The sequence below is a fragment of the Cyphomyrmex costatus genome, unplaced genomic scaffold, assembly GCF_001594065.2.
Source record: "Cyphomyrmex costatus isolate MS0001 unplaced genomic scaffold, Ccosl1.0 scaffold142, whole genome shotgun sequence".
Lineage (NCBI taxonomy): Eukaryota > Metazoa > Arthropoda > Insecta > Hymenoptera > Formicidae > Cyphomyrmex > Cyphomyrmex costatus.
This window is the reverse complement of record NW_017275413.1, coordinates 814,136-827,866: the sequence shown is the minus strand read 5'-3', so window position 1 is coordinate 827,866 and position 13,731 is coordinate 814,136. Positions and strand designations below refer to the sequence as shown.

Genomic DNA, 13,731 nt, shown 5'->3' with positions numbered 1-13,731 from the left:
GCGCAAGTGTGCGATGCCAATTTAAGTGTATAAGGTGTGAGGGCGTCAGGGGCAGGTCCGCGGCGGGGCCACCCTCTCTCTCCTCTACATTGCTACGTTACTATACTGCCTCTATTGTACATATTCTACATATATATACATATTATATTCTATATATATATATCTACATATACATGGACGTACCACTGTTTATATGAAGCGGAAGGAACAGAAGCAAAAAGAACTGAAAAATATATATATATACACATACCGTCTCACAGTATAAACCTATATATATATATTTATGCATATATATATGAAAAGAACACGTATACCTGGTATTACAAGGTTCTTGCGTTTTTTGGTGCCATCTTTTTCTTGCTCTCACGTATGGTTCTCTCTTCTCTCTTGACCTTTTCCAGTACCCCCTATTATTGAGCCATTTACGTTCCAAGAGGGACTATCCGAGGGGATGCGGACGCGGACGGTGTGCGGGGTCGCGGCGGGAGATCCACCCTTGACCATATCCTGGCTGAAAGACGGCCAAAGTCCCTTTCCCCTGCCGCCAAATCTGGCGTCCGTCGCAAACGTCTCCCAACTGGATCCCTACTCGAGCCTCCTCAGTATAACGAATCTCGCGGCCGAGCACTCCGGCGACTATACCTGCGTCGCCGCGAACCCCGCCGCCGAGGTCAGGTACACGGCCAAGCTACAGGTAAAAGGTAACTAGATGATCGCCAACCCTTTTCCTAGCGTTCCTAATAATCGCCTTGCCATTCCTCTCGATCGTTTCACCCCGATATAAAGGTTCAATGACATCTCTAATCTCTACAATCATCATTTTTCCTAGATTTAGAAGAATCTCGATTACGTTGTAAAATCATTCAAGTTCTTTAATCTACGAGAGCATTAACTTTAATTTCCTAAATTCAAGATATATACGTACGATACATATATAATTAAATAACTTGTCATGCACTCGAATAGTTGACATCAGATAATATTAAGGAAACGCGTCAATTGAATTTTCAACGATCTGCGATGTAAGTATTTGTAATGCCGTGAAACTTGGAAATTTGTCGGGATGAAACGTCATCCTCTGAATATCCATTCCATCGTTCCTCGTTCTCCAGTCTTAGTCGCCATTTCATCATCCACCGCCATCGACATATCATCGCGCTTATTGACTCGGTTCCCGCTTCACCATAGTTCATCTCACAGCTGTGTTCTCGCCAGGATGTGACATTTAGAGAGACCGTACTCCACGTTGGCGCCACGACTTAAAGACGATACCATCGAGATTTCGAGCGACAGCACGTTCACCCCCGGGCGAGATCACGATCATTAAGCTCCCAGCCTCCTGTCCCCCCATCTCTTCCACCTCATCCTCAAATCTGTCGAGTTCCTCCCGCAGATCCATCCGATACTCCTTCTTACCCTAGACACAGTGTATATTACATTTGCGTTGCTTTGGCTCTCTGGGAATGCGTCGGTATCTCGTGGACCCCCGAGGTTTGCTTGACTTGACCGAATAATAAAGGTAACAGTTTGCACCTTTCCTTATTTTTTACTCGTTTCAACTACAACTACAACAACAACAGCAACAACTGCAGCTACAAATAAAAAAAACGAAAAAAAAAAAAAAAGATTTTTTCTGGCCTGCGTGCGTGCGTGTATGTGAGCATCGACACTTTATTCGGCATGATCTCTTTACGTAGTCGTAGATCACTATATTGCCTGCATTCACATTTTACGTGTAAATATATATGTATATATTTTTCTCTGTGTGTGTCTGTGTGTTTATCGAATTATTACTTAAATAATAAATATATATATATATCTCTCGAAGTATCTTGATCACCCAAGTGCGAGCACGTGCCACTACGCTCACGATCAATCTTCACCGACCTTTGCGCTGGCTCTTCTTTGGGCTCGTTGGAAGACAACCTTTATTCACTTCTGCATGCTTTCTCACCAAACTTTCTCTCGCTCTCTGTCTCTCTGGTTCTATCTTTCTATATCTCCGTCTCTCGCTACCTTTCTCTCTTTTTCTCTGTTCGTCCGTATCTCTCTTTCTCTTTTTTATATTTCTTTCATCGCAACGAGGAACGAGGATGCCGGACGCTCACGTAACGCGCCCGCGAGCTCTCTTTCGTAAAAGTAAGGCAAGTAATGATCTTACGAGAACGATAAAAAGCCCTTAAGCTTGTCGACAGCCGATAAAACTTCAAGTTCCTAGCGTGATACTCGCGATACAATAGCTTAAAACTCGTAAGAATAACCCGAGCGAGCGCATCCTCCGCCTCGTCGGCGATCGGTAAAAAATGTAGGCTAGTAGTACGTATATCATTAATTAAATTCGTACTTTATTGAACTAGTCGTTAGACGCGGGTACTTATATATACATATATATTGTTATTATTGGTATCATTATTATTATTATTATTATTATTATTATTCACCACCTTCACAAGTTCCGCATCCAAACACTTCCTGCCCCCTTTGCGTACCTCTTTCCGAGAGTTCTACTTGTTTCACACACGCCACCGTTTGGGCTCGAGTATATTTGTATACTCACGTTACATATGTTATATACATATATATCTATATATCTATCTATCTATCTATATATATATTATATATTGTCGCACGCGATCGATGCGTGGCCGATACTTTGCCGTCTTGTAAAACGTTGGAAACTCCTACTCACAGTATCTCGCTTGTGCAGCGTTTTTTATCACCACAGTAAGAAGTAGAACCTTGCCAAACAATACACCTGATCGTACAAGAACCACCCCCCACTTTGAGACTTTGTTTGACAAATCGATGCGCGACGCAAAATCTCGCGCCGGGATCGAGAAACTTCGACGACCAAGCATCCGTCTGTTTTTTTTCCTCTTTCTTTTTTTTTATCTTTTTTTATCCTCTTACGAGCTAAGAGCTGTTATATACGTACTATTGTCGCGCGCTATCATAGAGACGCCTTCGTTTCGTTGTCCTTGTTGGTAGTTCCTAGGAGAATTAACGTTGCCAGATAATAGATGACCGATTGCCCCTGCCCTTGTCACTTTCCTTGTTACTACCCTTGTTGCGGTGTTGAACATAGAGGTGAATTGTCTGCTGCTGCCTGGCGTGCGAATGACACGAGACTTTATATATCAATTGACACCCGCGAAATACGCCTCGCATCGATTCATGAACCCCTGATTCTCCACAACTCTACCCTATCCACATACTTCTTACCTTCATTCTCACTCTATCTTCTCTTATCAGTATATCTTTATCAGTTTCTTCATCACGCGATATATCCGCGAATATATCGCGTGCAAATTCGGGAGACTCGGGAAAATGCGAAAAGTCGCGTGGAAAATAAAGAACGCGTGCATTCCAAAGAGAGAAGATCAAACGAAAGCGGCGTAGCTTCATGCGCGCGAGACCATCTCTTTCGGTACATCTGTTTTTCTCTTTCTCTCTATCACGCGCGTCTTTTTATCAGTTCGTTTGAGATTCGATCTCTTTGACGTGCAGAATCGCGCGTTGCGCGTCGAAGCGACATGAGCTCACGATATAGCTCTCTTTCATTTTGCGCCGCGCTTTTTCACGGCTCTTTTCTATCTCTTTTACTCTATCTCTTTTTCTCTCTATCATGAAAACGTACCTGTCTCTAAATCGCTAACGACCAGTAAAGCAAGACGTAATAAGTTTGAATTGCTGGCGCACCCGTGATGGATCTATGTAAAGCGGGTGTCTCTGACGTTACAGTGCCGCCTAGATGGATCGTCGAGCCGACCGACGTGAGCGTCGAAAGGAACCGCCACGTCGCGCTGCACTGCCAGGCGCAGGGCGTCCCGACGCCGACGATCGTGTGGAAGAAAGCCACCGGTGAGACGATTGCAAATAAAGTGATTTTAGTACACAAAAAAGTCTTTACGTTTATTTATCAAAGAAAAATTAAGGAGGATGTTAAAAAAAGAACCGATTTTTCTCCAAATGGTATAAGTAAAAGAAGTGGTGTCTTTGTTTTGTGGATATTTTGACCTTTTATTATAGATAAAATTATTTAAAAATTCACATTTGGAAACAAAAATTCAACATAATGTACCTATCCAAACTTCAATGTTCTTGCTCAATTTTCGTGTGCTCTCTAAACGCTACAAACATTTTAATTATTTTATTTAGGTCAAAATTTACAAAGAACATTTCTTTTATTTCATAATACTTATACCAGACTCTTTTGAAATATTTACAATGAAATGTTTATAAAAGATATCTATATAAAAGACATCTTCTAAAAAGATCTTCTAGACAATACGCGTTGTCTGGGATACAGTTTCGTCTTAATTAAATGTCTATTTTTTGATGTTGCAACTTCCGGTAGTGCATTAATAAAATATCACTTCTTTACGAGAACTAGGAAAGCGCAATAGGATTTTTTTTCACATAAGTTGAGCACCGATCGGCTTGACTTTCTCACGTGGCACTTGTTAACAGGAAGCAAAGCCGGTGATTACGAGGAGTTGCGCGAAAGAACTTACACCAAGATCCTCAGCAACGGCACTCTATTGCTGCAACACGTGAAAGAAGACAGAGAAGGCTTCTATCTGTGCCATGCGAGTAATGGCATTGGAAGCGGTTTAGGCAAAGTCGTGCAATTAAAAGTCAATTGTGAGTAAAGTGCATTACGCGTAATACATTTTGTAATTAAACATTTCGCTTAATGTAATGTTAACAATAAGACAAAAGCGTTCGCGTTTAATTTGAAATGTTGTGTAAAATCCTCTAAATTATTGAATTTACATTTTTTTATGTTGTTTTATTACTATGTAGCGTCTCCATATTTCGCTGCACCGTCGAGACTTGTTACCGTAAAGAAAGGAGACACGGCGACGTTACACTGCGAAGTACACGGCGATAAGCCGGTTACCGTAACCTGGCTGAAAGGCGGTAAAAGCGAGCTGAATCCCTCGACGAATTACCGGTAAGTCGAGATTAACCATACGTATAGAATTATAGAGAAGAATGGACTGTCTGCGACGCGCGTGAAAATCGATACTCATGATGAATTACCTAAAACGGCGCAAAATCTCTGCGCTCGCTGCGATTTCCGTTAGATTATCGTATCGTTCGGTATGGAATGGATGGTTTATAATTGCGAGCGGCACGTTAGTGTCGATAAATCGATCGTGTCGAGCGGAATTTAGCAAATGAGATGCGACGGTATTAATAATGCATTCCGGGCTGATAATAGGGAGCATACGCGGGCATGTGAAACGCATCCACTTGAAAAATTCAGGAGAACCATATATATCCCGGTTAAAAGGGTCAAATATAATCCGTTTATTAACAAGAGAATATACTGAAATGCTGTTATTCAAAGGTGGAGTTTGTATCAAAAATATTAGCATACCACTACTTTTGATGCGACGATACCTATATGAATATTTCATATAGTTGTGCCTTTTTCATAGAGTTTTTAATGAACTTTTATAAATTCATTTATAAAGCGTCGCAGTGAAGCAGGAAGTAACGCCGGACGGTGTCATCGCGCAATTGCAAATCTCATCAGCGGAAGCGGCTGACAGCGGTGCGTACTTTTGTCAAGCGAACAATCTTTACGGGCGCGATCAGCAGCTGGTGCAACTCCTCGTGCAAGGTACGATACGGGTTTATAGGTCAATTCGTCCCGATATAGAATAATTCAATTCCAAATGCAATACTCTTGCGCTATATGTATATACACGTACATGTCGTCACACGAGCGCATTAATATCGAATTCCGCATGTTTTAGAACCGCCTCAACCGCCGAGCGCCCTAGAAACTGCCATGGTGGCTAGTCGCAGCATTAACGTTAAGTGGCAGCATAAGTCGCAGGACACTAGCGAGGTCACCAAATATATCCTTCAGTACAAAGAGGGCGAGGGTAAATTGGCAAATATTATTTTAACCTCAATTAAATGAAATAAGTAAAGGACCAAATACGGGTCAAGGCCGTATCTTGGTGCCTAATAATTTTGTATGTATTTTTAATACGTCTTCTAGTTATATATGTAAATTGCGCATCGAATACTGCTGGACTTGAAACGTGATATCAGATTAAAACTAAAATAATAATATTACAAATTAATTAAGCATCAAAATCTAGCCTGGACTGTATTTGGCCCTTCTTTACTTATTTCATTTACACATATAGCAGTCTAAAAATTCAATCTATTATTATAAATTCGATGTACTAAAGTACATGAAGTTTATTTTTAATTAACGTTGTATCGAAATGCCCTAAGTGCGAGAAAATACAAGAATTGGTAAATTATAAAATCAGTAAATACATATATAACTTAACTAATGCATTAAGTTTTCTCATAAATTAATCCTTTAATGAATTTTTTAATTGAAATTGCTAGGCGGAATATGGCAGCAACAAGAGTTTACTGGACCACCCTTGCCATACGCGGCATTAATCGACGATTTAAAACCCGCCACGAGATACACCATACGCGTGATAGCAGAAGGTCCAGCGGGCCGATCTGTCCCCTCAGCAGAACTCATTGTCAGGACTGAGCCGCAGAAACCAGCTGGTCCGCCAATTAATCTCACAGCCAGACCTCTCTCCTCGTCCGAGATCCACATCACTTGGTCACCACCGTTGTTGGAGCTTCGCCATGGTGACATACAGGGTTTTAATGTCGGTTATAAGGAAACGAGGTATAATTACAAAGATTTATAAAAATTTAGAATTCCTGAACTAAATTATAGCCAATCATGTAAAACATTTAAATGGTGAAAAAAGTAGGTTCTTTAAAACTTAACAGTAAACACAAAACCTTGTTGCTAAAATTTTGGGTCACTCTGTATTATGTGAAGATAATAATACATGAAGAGAGATCGATTATAAATGTTTAAACCATGCTCGGTTTTAGCCTCTTATTAAATTGCTGTTTGAGGAATAAATAGAATTACGATATGTAATAATAAGATCAAGTATAAATAAAATTTTTAATAATTGTGGATAAATTCCTTGCCAGAAAGTTGAGTAGCATAGTCAGGAGATTATTATTTCAGTTCGAACAATCCATCGTACAACTTCAGCTCCGTCTCGGGCGACGGAGAGGAAGGAGGTGGAGAGTTTCGACTTACAGGTCTCAGGCCGTACACCAGATACACCCTCGTCGTTCGAGCCTACAATCAGGTGGGGCCAGGACCTTTATGCGAACCACTGATCACGCAGACCTTGGAAGATGGTGATTATTGAAGCTTTTAAAACCTTTTGTTGAAATTCATTTCCTTTTTTATTCTCTAAGATAAATTTCTAGGGTAATAATCGTAAATGGAAATGATTATTTGTAGTTCCCAGCATGCCACCGGAAGATGTAAGGTGCGTGGCACTTTCTTCCCAGTCCTTGCAAGTATCTTGGCAACCCCCGCCCAGCACTCACAGCAATGGTATTATCCAGGGTTACAAATTAAATTACGAACCGATTTTGGCGGACGCGTGGCGAGGCGTAGACGAGATGGAGGTGATTATCCTATCAAATTAATTTATTCCATGTATCCTATCTCAATTAATTAGTTGATTTTATAATTAGGTTCGTAAAACGAGTGCTCTGACAACGGTTTTAACTGGGCTCAGACGATACACTAATTACACTATCCAGGTTTTGGCTTATACTAGAATTGGCGACGGTGTGCCTTCCGCTACGATTTACTGCCAGACGGAGGAAGATGGTAATTTACTTAATATCTTGGAGTAATTTTTTTCTTTAACAAAGTTTTAATAAATCTTTTTTTCGTTTTTTTTTTATTTAGTGCCAGGCAGTCCGGCTGATATCAAAGTTGTTGTGAGTTCACCTCAGGCTCTTTTCATCTCATGGCTACCACCGCTCGAGCCAAACGGAGTTATTACAAAATACAATCTTTATACAAGGTAGTAAAAATATATAAGTAAATCAAAATTTGTATCTCTTTTACGCTTTGTTTATAATAAAACTTTTAGTTTTGTAATTTGAGGTATTTCGTATAATCAATTGAAAAATTTATATTAAATTTAAGTACACATTTCACGTGATCCAATCAATCTATCCAAATTATTCTAAACACAAAATAAATATGTTAAGAAATAATACAAATGAAACTTTTATCGAGTTTGTACATGCAGATAATAAAAACATTTCACAGAGTCGTCGACGGACGAGAGGAGCTCAATCATGGCAAGAAGACATTACCGGCGTCGAGCACGTATTTCGAGGCAACTGATTTGCAGCAACACGTCGAGTATCAATTCTGGGTGACTGGTAGCACACGAATGGGCGAGGGCCAAAGTTCAAGGGTGGCGGCGCAAGTGCCGACGAATCGTGTACCAGCCAGGATCACGTCCTTCGGCGGCCATGTGGTGCGTCCATGGCGTGGTTCGGCAACTTTGGCGTGCAACGCGGTCGGGGATCCAACAAGAGATTGGTATAAGAGTACCACGGAGCAGATACGTACCGATTCCACCAGGAACGTACAGATCCTAACGACCGGAGAACTCGTGTTGTCGAACCTACAGTCACAGGATAGCGGAAATTATACCTGTCAGGTGGAGAACTCTCAAGGCAGTGATAAGCTGCATTACACCCTTACGGTGCAAGGTAATCATTCGGACAAATCTTTTGTTTTTGTACTGTTTTAATAATTTTAAAGAACAAACAGAAATTTTATACAAGAGAGTATTATAATATGTCAAATCTCCATCTACAATATCATACTTTTACTCTCTCTGTTCAGTCTAAAATTTTTACTAGTTCTTTTTAAATATGGAAAATTCAGAATTTTAAATTCTTTATTTCTATTACGTTACTAAATAATATTTTAATAAGATATTTTATAATAGAAGAGGGAACTGAACTCTCGTTTCGGAGAAATTTGAGAGTGAAATTGCATTTGTGCCAAAAAGATATATTACAAACAGAAGATTAATGTCAAAACAATTATTTATCCATGAGCTATTATGATGTCTAATAATTGCTGTTATACATATATAATAACGAGACTAATATTCTGATAAATAGGTTTTAATAGATAATTGCTAAATCAACTTATATAGACTCTAATTTAGCAGAATATTAGTCTAGAATGCACTACAGTTTAAAATTTACTGTTACAGTTCCACCTAGTGCTCCCGTATTGTACGTAACTAGCTCTACGTCGAGCAGCGTATTATTACATTGGAAATCCGAGCATAATGGCGGTGCACCTTTGACGGGTTACACGCTGTATTATCGGACTAATCACGGTACTCTTGACGAGTTGCAACTATCTCGCCATGCCACTAGTCACGAGCTAAAGGTACTTTCCAGAGATTAATTTGTAATAATTGTTAATAGAAAAATATTATTTGTTTCAAGCGAATCGTAAGATATTATAATAGTGAATACGTTAATAATACGCATAATACAGGAATTTATTTTAAAAAAATGCAATACAATGAATAGTTAACATGTATTTTGAATAATGAACCATTAATGAAAATCGATTAACGAACTCTGTAATTAATTAAAATAATGTTATACGCTGGAGATTTCTGTTAGCCTATAAACTAAATTGATTAAAATCATAATTACTTTAACAGGGGCTCCTGTGCGGAAACACGTATCAATTGTATCTAACATCGCATAATAAAATCGGTAGCAGTCCATCGTCACCGGTGCTCTCAGTTCGAACTCAGGGCCAAGCTCCGGGCATCCCACCGGCGGCTGCCTTCCTCAATCCAAATTCCACCACTTTAGTACTGCGATTGCACGTCTGGCCTGATAACGGTTGCCCCATAAAATATTTCGTTATACAGTACAGGCCAATAAATGAGTTTCATTGGACTCTGGTGTCAAACAATATCAAGATGCAACGGCGATTCGTCGTAACGAATTTAACTCCCAGCTCGGTCTACCAACTCAAAGTTGAGGCTCATAACGTGGCCGGCAGCAATCAGGCAGAGTTTACGTTTGTAACGTTGACGAAGGAAGGTGGTAAGTTTGAATGTAGATCAACTAAAGCATGAAAATGCTTAATCCTTAAATGCCTTTTCTATGTGATATCGGCTTTTTTCCAATGCCTGTCCCATTAATTATAACTTATTTTTATTAATAAACATATATACACATTTGTTGAGTACTTATATTCCTTAATGTTAGACGTTTTGATTAAAAAAAAAACCTTTTTATGATATATTAATTTTTTTATGAAAATTATAAACAACCGAATTAAGTTGTTATACACCAGTGTGTTATTCTCACAGAGAGATTTAAGGATTAATATAGCGCAACTTTCATCGGAAAATAATATGGTGATCGAAGATGCGTCTGCACCGTCCGATCAAACTAAATTTAATGGCTTATATCCAAAAGCACTGTGTTCCTGTAACTTTACAGAAACACCGCCGCCAGGATTGTCGAAACGCGGAATGACATCGGCCATGCCGTTTTATGCTGATGTTAAGGTGATATTGCCATTGTTAGTGGCTACTATCGCCTTGGTCGCCGCAGCGGTGATCGTCGCTTTTCGCTGGAAGAATAGTGAGTTCAGTTTAATTGAACACGTAATTCAGATTTTTCTCGTAAAATTATCTTCATGTATTATAAATTTGTTAAATAAATATTACAAGTTTTATATTTAAATAGTTATTTCTTTCGCTTTTCAATTATTTTTATGTATTTTTTGACATTTAAATAAATATTTAATTTATGTAATATACTCAAGAAGAATTATTTGTCAGGATACTTGGGAGGTCAAATGCAACGGCCGATGAAAGAATCGCAAGAGAATCAACAGAATGCAGAGACACAGCGAGAACGTTATTATGCCACGATACATAAAGTAGCATTACAGCAAGCGGCAAATACGGGTGCAGGGCCCGACAAGATTCCAGGTGAACCTTTGTTACGATATGGACAACTACCAGGTTTGGTACTATAATTACTGTTGCGCAGGTACGAGTCGGCTTTAGCGCCGCTCAACAGTAAAACAAGACTGCTTAAAGAAATTAATTTTAATAAAATTTTATTTAAAATTTTTTCTTTTTACGTAAAATTTTTTTATTTTGTTGAAAAAAAGTTTCTTTTTTAATTTGTTTAAAGTGTCTATCATATTACTCGTTTCTAAAGCACAAAATCAATTAATTTAAATAGAAAAAAAATCTATTTAATGTTCTTCAATCAGTCTTAAAAATGAAAAATAATCACAAATTAGTGTCTTAGTGTAGTAAGAAATAATTATCAAATTGAAAGATAAACTCAATTTTGTGCGTTTTTGTTCGTGATGATGAAATTGAAATGGATGAACGACTGAGACAGTTAGCCCGACGCGATTTGAAAGGTAGGCAATGCCTCTGATGGGTTACAGAGACAGCGGAGGACATTTCGCCGTACGCTACGTTCCAGCTTTCGGAGGGTGGCGGGGGAAGCCTGGCAGGGTTAGGCGCATTGGGTGGACTGGGAGGCGCGGCGGAGGCCACGGCGGCCGGTCTCCACCCGAACAACACTCTTCTACACAGCTTCATGTATCACGAGCATGCCATGACCGAAGGGTGTGCGAGCCCTCCACCAGCGGCGACGGTATACGCCTCTTCCCTTCTCACTAGGATTTTATTAATTACTCCATCTAGTTTTGAAATTCAATCAATATACAAATATACCATTACCTAAACATGTGTGCATATGTGGAATATGGAATATTATAGTATATATATAATATTAAATTATTAATTATAAATTATATTACATTAAATTATTATATATACCTAATATATTACATACATATATATTATATTAAATTAAATTACATATTTATAATATGTATAATTTTAATTTGTATAAATTGTAAATAATATAATTGTTAATTTTAACAATGCAAATCGATTGAAGATTAAAACTAACTTGGAATTCTGTTATGTATTGTATCTTGCAAAGATCCAATTTGTGCAGAGCATGAAGAGCGTCTCGTCGAGAAGGCGGCAGCAGAGAAAGCAGCAAACCCCAGGCGATGTCGAGAGCGACGAGAGCGAATCTGACCCGGACCAACTGATAAGCTCGCGCACGGAGTCGTCGAATCAGCTGGACGTTGGAAAATTAAAACATAGTACGTTCTAATCTGAAGAGTTTATCGAAACGTTCAACTAATTGACATTCTAAATGCACTGTCGTTTCAGTTCGCGCGGTCTCGGACTTTATCTATCACGGCACGTCGAGCACGTCTTCGGACATTTCTCCAATGTCCGAACAGAAGTCACTGCCACGGAGGGGGCGATCAAGGTAACGAATATAAAATAGCAAAACGTATAAATTAGTAATCAGGTCCATTTTATTGTAATTTTCCAATTTCCAATCTCTCATAGAATATAATGTTAAAATACACAAAAATATACAAAAAATACAATTAGAATAATTCTGATGTGAAACAAACCTTTGCATCGTTTAAATCTTTAAATTAAATATAAAAAATTATGGAACATCTGCGCACAGTTTTTTAAAATAAAATTATTAAAAATTATATTAAAAGGTACTAAATTAATTAAGCTCATTTAATCACTCGATTAAATAAACAATCTGTAAGCTTGTCTGTTTCTTTTGGCTATCTCGTAAGATGGCATGTTCCCAGCAGGAGCTCTCTACGCACACTACTACCGCCGATCTCGGTCGCGGAGACCGCGTTCGTCGGCAGCAATCAGGGGGCGGTTGTACCCACGCCGGGGAACGGAGATCGACCGGAGCTCAGCGAGGCCGAGTGCGACATCGACTCTCTGAAGAAGTTGAAACTGGGGCTGCGGAGCTCTCTGTGGTCGCGGCCAAGCACTCAGAATAATCCCTCCTCGGATTATTCCATCGCCGTCTAATCTATTCCCCCCCCCCCCCCCCGGATGTCGCAACTCCCACGGTAGCACCCCTTTTTCTCTTAATCCCGTGGGCCAAAGATTAGGTAAATTGATCTCTTCCCTTCGTGTCTTGTCAAGAATTTTCTCGTGGCCATTCGTAGGGCCACTCGACTGCCACGTCTTCTGTCGACGATAGGTAAATTACGTTTTGCTCGTTAACGACGATCGAGGGAGAGGCGTGCGTAAATAAGATCGGGGAGGATCGAGGCAACGAGGACGAACGATTATAGAGGAACAGACACATGTGTGCATTCAGGTAGAAGATGATTTCTTGTCAGATGAAACATCTTAAATTCCTGAAATTCTTAAATTACATCATTATTTTACAATATAAAGATAATAATTTTGCATTTCAGAGATATTAGCTTTTGCAATATTTAATCAACTTAACTGTATGACAAAATGCGACATTATAAGACCTGTTTTGCTATAAACGTGTGTCTTCGTTGATCGAGCCGAGAGAACTAGTCAAAAGTATCAATAAGTACGTGCTTCTCCTCTTCCTTGTCTATGACGCGACGCGAGATACACATGCGTGGAATGCGTGAAGTGCGTGAATGAGTCCAAGTCCGAATGCGTGGATGATCGTCGAATCGCGTGTACGAATGCGTGCCAAAACGACAATTTGCTCAGACCGCTGCGAGTCGTTTCGCCGGCGGGCGATCCATTCGAGACCAAAGACTTAATCGTATGTACGAACAGAGCATGGGGGAGTACTTTGCGTATCATGAACAAGACAGGTGACAAGCTGCACTTTCATTCCGAAAAGTTGTTTTTTTATTTATATCAGTTTTATATCGCTTTTCTTCCTTTCAATCTTTTTGATAATTTTTGTTATTACAAAATTAATTAT

At 39.3% G+C, this 13,731-nt stretch overlaps 1 protein-coding gene across 1 annotated transcript in view; it reads left to right on the top strand.

Annotated features, from left to right (window-relative positions):
• Dscam2 (Down syndrome cell adhesion molecule 2) overlaps positions 1-12,880 on the top strand; it is a 105,794-nt gene extending 92,914 nt beyond the window's left edge. The window contains exons 11-30 of the mRNA XM_018551638.1: positions 402-701; positions 3,742-3,861; positions 4,471-4,644; positions 4,807-4,957; positions 5,484-5,632; positions 5,769-5,900; positions 6,382-6,682; positions 7,040-7,218; positions 7,325-7,494; positions 7,564-7,702; positions 7,784-7,901; positions 8,153-8,604; positions 9,120-9,301; positions 9,585-9,978; positions 10,381-10,524; positions 10,725-10,910; positions 11,351-11,562; positions 11,932-12,085; positions 12,156-12,258; positions 12,590-12,880. Of these exons, the coding sequence (XP_018407140.1) occupies positions 402-701; positions 3,742-3,861; positions 4,471-4,644; positions 4,807-4,957; positions 5,484-5,632; positions 5,769-5,900; positions 6,382-6,682; positions 7,040-7,218; positions 7,325-7,494; positions 7,564-7,702; positions 7,784-7,901; positions 8,153-8,604; positions 9,120-9,301; positions 9,585-9,978; positions 10,381-10,524; positions 10,725-10,910; positions 11,351-11,562; positions 11,932-12,085; positions 12,156-12,258; positions 12,590-12,839 (4,010 nt within the window). The 3' untranslated portion in view covers positions 12,840-12,880. The remainder of the gene's footprint in view (positions 1-401; positions 702-3,741; positions 3,862-4,470; positions 4,645-4,806; positions 4,958-5,483; positions 5,633-5,768; positions 5,901-6,381; positions 6,683-7,039; positions 7,219-7,324; positions 7,495-7,563; positions 7,703-7,783; positions 7,902-8,152; positions 8,605-9,119; positions 9,302-9,584; positions 9,979-10,380; positions 10,525-10,724; positions 10,911-11,350; positions 11,563-11,931; positions 12,086-12,155; positions 12,259-12,589) is intronic.
• The last annotated feature ends 851 nt before the right edge of the window (positions 12,881-13,731 follow it).